We start from the raw sequence: 11,959 nt of genomic DNA, 5'->3' as shown, positions 1-11,959 counted from the left end.
AAAAGGGGACAACCACTTTGGCAAAGTGAAGTTAATTTGTTTTTGGTTTTAACATAATAGTTATTGTCACCATCATTTTTCTCCATGCATTTTCCGTGTATGTAGAGTGTACTTGTATGTATGTGTGTGTGTGTGTGTGTGTGTGTGTGTGTGTGTGTTTGTGTACGTGTGTCGCATGGACCGATATAAGGTGAGTGAAAGAAAGAAAGAGGGCACAGCCTGTTCAAAAACAGATGAAATAGGAAAGAAAAACAAGCAAAGGGAGAGTGCCAGTAAGAAAGGATGAGAGGAAGGGCGCAAGGAATTTAAGTCACAAAGTTATTTTTAAACCGAGAACAGGAACTCCACTGTTGACTTCCCAAACACTGAAACACGGATCGGTTTAAGAGTAGAGCTGGGGGGGGGGAGGCTGGAAGCGTATAAATTCACATGGCTGTCAGGTGTGTCATCCCATACACGTGTCTGCATTCGCACATCCAAACGCATTCCTGCTACATTTCATCCTCACACATTCACACTCTCATCCGGACGTGTGGCTGCGAACGTAAACTAGCTGAACATCAATGTTTGTAGCTCTGCCTTTTAAGATATTCAAGACCTCAAACGTTCAGGGACAGATGAGAAAAGCGTTCGTTTGAATTTCTATTTGTGCAATTCCTGTTTTCCCATGTATTTATATACAGACTTATATACTATATATATATATATATACATACAGTATTTATATGTATCTATATATATGGATATATTGCATTGGGCCTAATTGACTATAATCAGAACATGGTGTACATAAGGAACACAAATCTCAGTATATCGCAATTACAGGCCAGTGGTAAGCCTCGACAGGAATGGAGGCGTCGCAAGATTTTTAAAAGATGACCAGCAAAAGTACATATGAGGAGACTCAAAATCGCTGTGGATAGAGTTGCACACTAATTAAGATAAACACAAGGTCATCAGCTGTAATTTTCCATTTTCTTGGCTCAAACTGTTCAACAACAGGCTGAAAGCTGTGTGCTTTTCCATCGCTGGGATGTTATTGTCAATTAAAGGAGCCTGGGTTTATGGGGAGTGAGCTGGGACAAAACTTCAAACACAAAGGCGGGTGGTGGTGGTGGGGGCCTGCAAAGGCCAAAGAACACACACCCTGCCATTCATGCGTGCTTTGTCCCGACGCCTCGGCTTCATCAATGGCTGTTGTATTCCTAACTCTAGCAGCCAAGATGGAAGCGATCAGGTGCAGCGGTTTCGACGACCCCGGGAGGTCATCGTCTGTTTTCGGAGGCACACGGTACAGTTTGCCCTGCGTCGCAGAGTGTGGTGTCCTCCCGACCTTTAGACAGGTGTCAAGGCCTTCTGTGATTAGCGAGGTCAGCCTTAGCACGCACGACGGGCCCTGATGGGGTCAAAGGAAACTGGGTCACCTGTACCTGTTCGTCAGTGGATATGCTGATGCTGCCCAGCCTGCCAACCACCCAAGGTAAGGTCACGCCCTCCCCTCTGGATCCCACCCTCTCCTCCGCCCTCGTCTGCGTCTTCGCCCTCCCCTCACCTCCGAGGTGTCACAGAGAGCACCCTTGTTCTCGCCCTCTCCTCCTTTCCACCGGGACCCCTCAAAAATCCCAGATATCCCTGCAATTTCCGGTGTAATGTTTATTTGGCGGAAAGGGGGCTTGGGGGCGGACAGGCCTTGAAAAAAGAGCCTCACTCACAAACAGTTTGGGCTGCGTTCAAGGGTAAACATGTGCGGGAGGGGTACGCGAGGGCGAGCGGTAAGGAGGACTGAGGCCGGTGTGTTCTGGTCCTGACACACAGATCCCACCTCAGCAGGGACACAGAGCACCGCTCTGTTTGGGCCCAACGACCACAGTCTAATAAACATCCCCCCTCTGCCTCCTGTCTGTTACAGGCACAGCGCCCTCTGCTGGACAGATGATGACATGACACAGGAAAAACAGGATATAACAAACACCAGGAGCCTGAAATAAACATCTCGCTCAACGCCGTAATTACTTAACTTACCAAGTGGGACTTGGTTTCATGCACATGAACACCTCTAGAACAGTACTGTTTGCCTTCTCACAATTAGGCTAGTTTTAAGCTAACTAGCGGCCAAACTATTCATTCTCATTACATTTAAGGTGTCTCTAATGTCTATCTATTCATTTTTTGCTAGTTTGTTGAACTGCTTTTCTTTATTCAGAAACTTATTTTAGCCTTTTGACAACATATACATTTTGATTGTTTATCTATGGCTATCCAAAATTACTTTTAGCTAACAAAAATGCTACCCGTTAGAATAGCTACCTAAAATGTTTTACACCTTCGTATCCGTTAGCCTAGCTGTCCTTAATGTGTAGGCTATCCATTCATGTCAGCTGTCTTGTGTGTGGCCATTACTTTTTGCGATCTATTTAAACCATTTATCCAATACTTTTAGCTAATTGTTTGTGACGTCTTTGCTCACTTGCAAATTAGCTTCTTAGTCCATTGTGACACATTATGGACAGGTGTTACAACCGACTCCATATTGTTATATGCAGTTTAAAATAAAATCCTGCTTCTGGTATAGTCTCTGCACATGGGCTGTTTAGGTTGTTTTCCCCCTGTTTGGAAAATCTAAACTTTTCAAAGTTTCAAAAATATGTTAGAATTAAAAATCACAACATTGTAATGCAGAAACAACAACTCGACAAAACCTCAACATCTTCACAGAGATAAAACAAACCAGATTGCATCAGACTGTACTGTACTTTTAAAAACAATACAGGGGAACAGCCAAGATGGCAAGGCATCAAGGATTAGTCAGGAAGAAGAAAAGATATCGAAATAAATCAAGAACCAGTTGGAACATAACAAGACACAAACGCAGAGTCAGTGGCCTCCCCGCTCCCGCTGGCCCACAGCATCTCACTTCCTCCTCGGTGAGAGCGGCTGCAGTGGCGGCACAGGTAGCTGGTGGGTGGGAGGCTTTGGGGAGGCGCAGGGTGAGGGCGGGGGGGAGTTCTCATGGAGCACGAGAGGCACGTGCAGGAGGGAGGCCGACTGACAGAGGGGAGGTAGGAAATGGGGGCGTCTGTCTCGCCTGTGGCTCGGTGCTGCCTCTTGCTCTCTGCTCACCCGACTGCGTCTGGATGTAAATAGCCCCCGCCGGCCGTAGGAAGGTACAGAATCCCCCTCTTTGCTGGCCGCGATGCCCAGACTTTGTAACCACTCACTGAGCCTCTCATCTTCTTCTTTCTCGCTGAGTGACGGCGCTGCATATTTCAGTTTGCCCGCGCAGTCCACCTTGAAGCTCCTCTTTCTCCCCTTTTGCTGCTTCTGCTGTTTGATCGCAGGATCCTCTGATGTCTGCGGCGGAGTCACCCATCTGCCCTGCCTGCCTCTGTTTCTGCCCGTGGCTCTTGCGGGTGGACAGAGGTGAGAAAACAGTCCGTCCTGCTGCTCGCTCTGCAACTCCTGAGTGCTTGCTGACGCTGTCGAGCGCGTGGCGGCAAAACCCCCTGACCTAAACACAGCTCCCGTGTGAAGATCTGAGTCCACTTCAGGCTGAGGGGCATTCAACGCTGTGCTGGACTTAACATCCTCTGAGAGCGGACGCACCATTGTATCAGCACGGTTGCCCGTCTGGATGTCCGTGAAGGTGTGCGCATCCAAAGCCTCGATGGGGTGTCCACCTGCAGGCAGCACCGCTCTGGACCTGCAAAAAATAGAGCGGAGTCGTCGGTGTGGTGGGAGCCCGGCAGAGAGGCCAGGCGGTCCGATGCTGCGAAACAGCGGAGGAGGCCGAAGGACGAGGGAGGGTCTCGAAATTCCAACTTTGGTGTCAACGCTTTTACGCATCCTGTTCAAAAGCGCTCGGATCCAACGTGAAGGAGATCAAAAAGACCTTCTTTACAGCCCCGCTCTCCAAACGGAGGGCGTTTCGTTTTTGCGGTGACAAAATGTGGCGCGAAGAAAAACAACGGAGCAGTTGTAAAGTAGTAGCCACACAACACAGAGAGAGTCTGACTCTTCATCCTTGCAAGAGGATATTCACGGTTGCCATGACAAATTACCATGCCTCTTGGTAGAATTGAGTCAAAGGACCAAGGCCTCTCCTCCGCACTCCCGTCCTCATCAGCTGGTCTACCGCCGTGACTTTGGGCTCATCCATCCTCGTGGATTTTTCCCGTCTGACAGTTCACCTGAAGTTCCTCCCTCTCTTTTTGACTCTGACTTCACTGAGCCCTGGAAGACACCCATCTCTGTTCCACACAGCCCACCCACCATCCCTCCCTTTCATCCTGCTGCCCTCTCGGACATGAAAGGCGCAGTCCATCGACCAGTCCTTCTCAATAAATTATGACTTAATCTCGAGCAGCGGGCAGGGGGCGATATAAATTTACAAAAGGATACTGGATCCACACTCAAGTTATAAAGCCACTTGTTTCTGTTTTTTATTCATAATAACACAAACACATTCTTTCTTTCTTTCTTTCTTCAGACAGGTTTGTCATTCAGCAACATTGTCAGCAACATGTCCAATTGACATGTTGGGGAATACTCTTGTTTGCTCTCATGCTAAGAGTTAGAGGATATCACTCTCACATGCGCGTCTGCTATACATACGGCGCTAAAACTAGGAGGCAATTAGCTAGTTTTTACATTTCTGTACACAGAAAAGATATATAATGTTTTACTTCAAAATTCAGAGGTGTAATGACTTGAAGCTAATGGCTAGCTTAGCATAGGACACGGGGACACAGCTAGCCGAGCTCTCTCCGAGGGTAACTGTCTGCTCACCAACATTTTTACAGCTCACTGATTAATTTGGGATATCTTGTGATTCAGGGCTCAGGTCCTCCTGCCAGGATCAATCTGGGAGAAAATAAGAAAAAAACAAAGTCCTGCCACACAAATCTGAATTCATTTTATCGTTTTAACGGGTATTTAAATGAAACCATCTGAAAAGTTTAAAAGGGAAATATCGCTTTGGTGAAACTGCAAAGGACTCAAAGGGTCACGCAGCCAACCAGACACCGTTTCCCCACCCTAAAGGGTCCACAAGACTGGGAACCAATGATATTCATTTCGATAATATATTGTCTTGTTATTTCATGTAAAATCTTCAAGCTTGAGTTTCAAGTTCATTTCATCTATGGCAAACAGGTTTTGCATCAAAGTGCTTTACAAAGACAGACACATACATATAAATAGATGTGGAAATAAAGCAAGATTGAAATAGATACAGGTTTAAACACAATTTGATCCCAGGGATTTATTTTAAAAAAAAAACAGAAATGCAGGCAGGCTTTTACAGACCGAGCAGGCGCTACCAATTAATTTCCTCCAAGAACCAACATGGCCCATGCAGCCAACAGGCCGCAGTGGGCGGATCTCAGGGGTCTTAATCTATACACTGACTATAGCCATACAGTGAAGTAAAAAGTACAATACTTCACTGTAAAGTGGGGGAATGTATCTAAGTACATTTACTCAAGTGCTGCACTTACTTGTACTTAACTTGAGTATTATCATTTTAATATAAATCTATTTATTTACCAACTGTAGATACTTAGATATCCATTTTCTAATAAAAAATTTACAAATAACATATGTGCTCATTGTATTGAACATGGAACATGGTGCCGTGTTATAGATTTAACTACCCAACAGAATATAAAGCATTTTAAGTGAACTTCACCTAAACCAGTTATATCAATGCATCAATAGTGTCCCATTGATATAATCAAATCAGTGAATAGGTCTATTCTGGCTGAAAGATACTCACGTTGTTCGTACAGCACTGTTTGAACGCAGGACTTGATGTAGATGTATTTGCCCTCCATCGGGTCTCTTAAACGAGCTGCGCTTCCCTGGGCGGCCGTGCGAGGGCGCTACTCGCGGTACTGCAGCCTGGAGAGGCAATAAAAAGCCTCTCTTCTTTCTCATCCGCGGAACCGAAGGCGGAAGTGCTTCAGTGGTCAGCCAAGGCCAAGATCACCGCCAGCTAAGCAGCAAGGTAAACACGGGGACGCGCGGTATGGCTGTAATTCGTGTATGGCGGGTGGGACTTTCTGGCTTTGAGCTTTGAGCTGTCCGGTTGAGTGTTTGTGCGTCTCGCAGCGCGAGGAGGCGAGATTAGGAGGGGAGGAAAGGAGGAGAGGAGGGGAGGACGAAGAGGGCAAAGGCATACGTAACGGAGGTTAACTTAATGCAGCCAACGAGCCATCGGTAGATACAAAGCAAGCGTTACAAGCCGCGGAGACACCGAGCTATTCGTTTTTATTTTGTTAATATTCACGAAGAAAGCAGTAAGCGTTTTTACATTTTTTTTAGCTCGGCTGTCTGTCCACCCTCGTTGCGTTAGTGTGTTCGTAGGAGTTGTAACAACATGGCTGTGTTAAAGACAGTTAACGAGCTGGAGATGGTGTTAACCTCACTTCTTACAGACGTGACAGTTGGTTTTCTAACACGTCACTGAAAAAGCGCGTGACAGAGAAAACTTTCTCACGCGCCACAGACGTGTTGCTGAAACATCCCGGGACAGTGAAGTATCTCAGTGACGTAACAGTAATGTGTGTCTGGATTATCTCCAGAATATGTACCTGCAACAAATCTGATAATCCATGAATTGTTTGTCTTTTGTAAATCGAAAAATACCAAACACACTTTCTTAATTGTGAATACTTGCTTTGCCTTTGAAAACAATACCTTTTCACTACAATAATTTGAATTTGGAAAGTTATTCACAATACTTAAAAAAGACAAGAAACAAAAGGAATTAATTACTTATCTATCTATCACACACAGAGACCTCTTTTTTTAAGTATTGTGAGTATTTTTTATATATATTTTTTTAATTCTTAGATTATTCAGTAAGGTGTTTTGTCTATTCACCAGCTCAAACCCCAAAGATATTACATTCACAATGACAGGAGGCCGTGATATCGATATACACAGGCCCGCGTGGGCTTACAAGTCACCTATAATGTTTCAATAAAATACAAAACATGTCTTGCCACACGTTTCTCTTGGCTCACATGCAGCTTGGCACTGTGTCATTCATGCAGACTGGCTGCGAGCATGCCGGCCTCGCATCCTCTCTTGTAGCCACAAGCCAACAAGAGCCGTATGCGTCACGCTGTCCTCAAATCATAACAAACTCTTATGAACCAACATCCTCTCTCTCTTTTCTTTTCCTCTTTACGTCTCTCACGCAGATGGCTCACAGGCTGCTAGTGCGCAGAATTTGGTCGCTCTCTGCCAAAGACATCCGCTGCCTCCCGGCATCCTCCGCCGCAGCCTCCTCTTCTTCGTTTGCCACCTCTTCCCTGCAGACCGCCGCAACCCGGGCGTCCTTCCTCTCGCCCTCGTACGCTCTGCCTCGCGCCCTTCCTCACACCTCCTGCCGGGGAGTCTCCTTCAACGTCCAGGACCACGAGGACTTCACGGACCGGGTGATCAAGAGCGAGCTGCCCGTGCTCGTTGACTTTCATGCACAGTGAGTAGCGTAAGGACGGCTGGTAGTAAGCGACTGTCGCACCATACCAAGGTATGAGCACTAAATTAAAGAGGGGGAAAGGTTTTAGGCGCTCGGGGGGGGGAAAGTGCTTGTTTTCCAGCTGCCCTGCCTCTTTAAATGACCAGAGGGGTCACGGACAGTGTTAAAAATAGCCGCACGTATAAATAACTGACCCGGGGGTATTTCACTCTCTAATCATGAGGTTGCACAACACCACGCTGTCCAATAGAAAGGTTTCTCGATCAAGACCGTCGGGATGCTTGCGTCATCTACTCAGATTCGGTGTCAAGTAGAAATGACATTGCGCATCGCTGTAAAAACCATCCATACTAACCATTTAATGCTCAAAGGTGCGTCTCTTTAAATGTTGCTGCAATTCTTTTGGTAGAGGATGGGAACCAAAGCCCCAGACATATTGGTTGTGACCCTCAGAGGCTAAATTGTGGTCCAATCTCCGAGCTGATTGGTTCTGACATTGAATGAACTGAGGAGCATTTGACCTGGTTGACCTGTGTTTTAACATCTCAAGTATCTCTTTGTGGTTCACTCAGAGTGGCTGGACTTAATCCTCGTTTTTGTTTTTCCAGGTGGTGCGGACCCTGTAAGATCCTCGGGCCGAGGTTGGAGAAGGCCATTGCAAAACATAAAGGCCGCGTTGCCATGGCAAAGGTCGACATAGACGATCACACAGACCTGGCCATCGAGTACGGGGTGAGACTCCTCGCCGTTCTGTAGCGTCGATGACATTCAAGCCGTTCGTTGAATCTGCCATTGAGACTTTTGGGGTTTTATGTACAAAAAGGTAATCTGGCAAAATGGCTCGCTTCAGTATTTCCTAGTAAGGAGCAGATATCAAAACTGCAATTGCAGATGTCTCGACTTGAAAACATCGTACGCATGAATGGCAAAGGTGACAACAGTTTTCCTACGAAGAATGAAAGTTGTTAATATCTGAAAGTATAGATTGGAAAAATGTCACCGTGGACCTCGTGAAATGTATTTTGTTTACTGCATTACATATCCAATCTAGCTGTTGCATGTTCAAGTCAGATTCATATGTACTGTATATAAATATCTTACATTTGGCTTTGACAATCAAATTAACAGGCATTTTGAATTACGATTTCTACTTCGAAGAATGTTATTGCTAATACTTTTGAATGCTGTTTTGACTTGGAGGATTGCTGTCATGTGGCTTCAGATGGAATGTGGCTTGAGTAAATGTTAAACCGGATTCATGTTGCTTCATGTCGATGTGTCACAATATTGTCTTCTAACACACGACAACTGTTCGCAGGTCTCTGCCGTCCCAACAGTGATCGCCATACGGGGAGGGGATGTAGTCGACCACTTTGTGGGGATCAAAGATGACGACGAGCTGGACTCATTTGTTGGCAAGGTCCTTGGACAATAACCCCAACCCTGCCATTCACCGCCGTCAGCTGCGCGTGGCGAATACGGCCGCCATCGTCAGCTGGTTTAAAAAAAAACACATGCCACGATCCCAGGTGGCAAACACTCAAATGCTCACACCTATCCCTAGGCGAACTGCTGTGGCTTTGCATTATTGCTTCTGTCTCTGTCTACTATTATGATTTCATTTGTTTGTCTATAGATGGGTGTGTGCTTCCATTTGTAGTGTTTTTCATTTCTCCTCAGTAATGTGACAGCTCTCTACTCCTCACGAGAGCAGCCAGGCTCTTCATACGTATATGTAAAAAGTCAGCAGAATGGAAACCCCGCCGCCGCCACACTGTACGTGTTCTGTAAAACAGGAGGGACGAAGGTTTTTGTTTTTGTTTTAGCAGGCGGATAGGATTCAACTTAAAAAGCTGACCGTACCGAATGAGGCTTGTGAGTGTTAACCTGTAGTTCCTGCTTTTGTCCACACGGTGGTGACGTTTCTCCGAGCATGGTGAAAGCCACACATGGGTCGTTTTACACCATTCTGCCTAAATGATGTGAGAGGAAAGTGTGTGTTTGCGTGCGTGCGTGCGTGCGTGTGTGTGTGCGTGTGTGTCCTGACTAAAGTCAAGAGGGAATTGCAAATACGAGTTTGCTTTAGTTTATTACTCAAATGAACTCTATGTACCGGGAACATGACCAAGTGAAGTAATAAAGGAGTCAGAAAGTGTTCTTGTGTTTTTTATTTATTTATTTTTAGCTGGAAAAAAAACAAGATGGTCGTAGCTTTTATTGTCCCAAATGATAATGATGTAATAGTTGGCTACTTTCCCTGTGTTTTTCCTCACTAGGGGGAATGATTGGGAGCTTTTTCACAAACAGTGTTTGACTGATGAACCTGAAGCAGCCCTCTATTATTCCTTTGGTGATTAGACGTCAGTGTCTACTGTCTTCCATCTCTGAGCATTTAGGTGTTGCTCATGCTGACACAACCCCTCTCATCGGTGACACCGTTACGCCCACATGTCACCCTACGCTCATTGCCGCCCTTTAAATTACCTTCGGTCTGTCCCCACACACCCCTTCAAATCAACAGTCTCTAATCATGACCATATAAATGCCTCGAGTATCAAACATACTTCATGAGAGTCGATGGCAGACGGACTCTGGACCCGTTTGACCTTTTTTTATTCCCAGTTTGTTTCCACCCAGTCCAAACCATTAGTCTGTACATAAGAAGTCTAGCGTCTGGTCCCAAACACCTTGTGTGGTGGTTTCTATGGTTCCCATTTATAAAACAAGAAGTGATAAGTGGATGTGTTATCACTGCGACAGTATAAACAGTGGAATAGTAGCCATGCAAAGTCCTCTACGCAAGATAAATTAAATAACTTCCCAACCAGGAAGTGCTGCTGCACACACCAAGTGCAAGGACTCCCATAAGCCCTTGCGCTTTAATCAGACAGTACCGATTAAAAGCACCTGCAGCCCCCTCTTCTCTCCCACCGACGAAACGTTCCCATCGCGGCCTGTCATCACAAAGGGGCCCCCAGTCCCTCCCGCTGGCTCCGCAATGATTTATTACAGTACACCTCATCTTGACGGGTCACTGATTAGATCATTACTGATGATGTGTTCATGCACATTGAAAAAAAGTGGGGGGTTCCACTGACGTTACGTAATCAGGGGAGCCACACGTACGCACACGTCCGTTGTGTGTTGGATGAAAGGCATTCCTGCGCGGTTTGGAGATGTCTGAGGTGACGTGACGGCATCTTATTTTTTCGTGTTAACGTTCTCCACTCATCCTCTCCTGTCTGCCTTCAGTCAGAGGAGAGAGATGTGACTGAGCAGACGAGGACAAGCTTCAAAGGTTCAACGTAACCCTACACCTCTTCCGCCAGGAACAATAGACCACACCCCCGTCCTCGCGCGCGCGCTCTCTCTCTCTCTCTCTCTTGCTCGCTCAACCACTCTTGTGACCATATAAGGCAAAAAAAAAGACACGAGGGAAGCTAGCTGCTGCTGCTGCTGCTGCTGAACAAACAGGTCGAGAAGCAGAGTTTCATTTCTCTTCTACGAACTCTGTCCCGCCTGAAAAGTTTCTGCGTGTTTGTTGTAAATTAAGTTACTGTTCTAAATGTTTTTTTGCAGTGCTTAGTGGGGGAGAGAGAAAGTTTCGTGTGTGTGTGTGTGTGTGTGTGTGTGTGTGTGTGTGTGTGTGTGTGTGTGTGTGTGAGACAGAGAGAGAGATTCGTGTGTGTGTGTGTGTGTGTGAGTGAGAGTTTCATGGTTGTGTGTGTGTGTGTGTGAGAGAGAGAGAGGTTCATGGTTGTGTGTGTGTGTGTGTGTGTGTGTGTGTGTGTGTGTGTGTGTGTGAGAGAGAGAGAGGTTCATAGTCGTGTGTGTTTGTGTGTGAGAGGTTCATAGTTGTGTGTGCGTGGGAGAGCGAGCGACTAGGCAACAACAACACTACCACCCAGATCTGGCACAGCCAGAGAGCATTCTGTGTTTATAGTAAATTCATAGCTGTATTTATATTTTAAACACACGCTGCCCTCCACCTTGTTTGCTCTCCATTCTGCTCCAGACCAAAACACCAACTGGAGACAGACAAAGCAGTCCCTCTCGCAACACACACACACGGTTTAAAATAACATATTGACTGCATTATGATTTAGCGAATAGTCGTTTTAGTGCTTGTTTTGCTTTTTTTACCCCACATTCTTGAGTGTGTTCCTGTGTGCTGATTACTGAGGAAATGAGGAGGATGGAGGTGCTGGACACAGCGATGGAGGGTCAAGACTTAAAGGACACAAGACATTGTTGTCCCATTATCTCAAAAACTGGATGTGCTCTTGATTGTTCTTTGTGGCTCCGGCCTTTTAGGTGACACACACGCACACACACACACACACACACACACTCTTTGTACGTGCCTGGGAACTGATGTATTGAACAAACAAAAAAACCCACAATGGCTTTGAGTATGAGTTTACAGCCGGAGGAACTGGGTCGTAGCGTTAAACAACCTCCTTACTCTCATGT

At 46.0% G+C, this 11,959-nt stretch overlaps 1 protein-coding gene across 1 annotated transcript; it reads left to right on the top strand.

Moving 5' to 3' along the window:
* Nucleotides 1–5,946: 5,946 nt before the first annotated feature.
* Nucleotides 5,947–9,068, top strand: txn2 (thioredoxin 2). The gene is made up of 4 exons (XM_068578728.1): nt 5,947–6,004; nt 7,206–7,486; nt 8,095–8,218; nt 8,805–9,068. Exons 2-4 carry the CDS (start codon nt 7,206–7,208, stop codon nt 8,919–8,921), a joined length of 522 nt encoding a protein of 173 aa, XP_068434829.1. The 5' UTR covers nt 5,947–6,004; the 3' UTR covers nt 8,922–9,068.
* Nucleotides 9,069–11,959: the final 2,891 nt, after the last annotated feature.

Source organism: Clinocottus analis, unplaced genomic scaffold (assembly GCF_023055335.1).
Source record: "Clinocottus analis isolate CAN_PGR_092001 unplaced genomic scaffold, fCliAna1.0.p SCAF_16, whole genome shotgun sequence".
Lineage (NCBI taxonomy): Eukaryota > Metazoa > Chordata > Actinopteri > Perciformes > Cottidae > Clinocottus > Clinocottus analis.
This window is presented reverse-complemented; position numbering and strand designations above follow the sequence as displayed.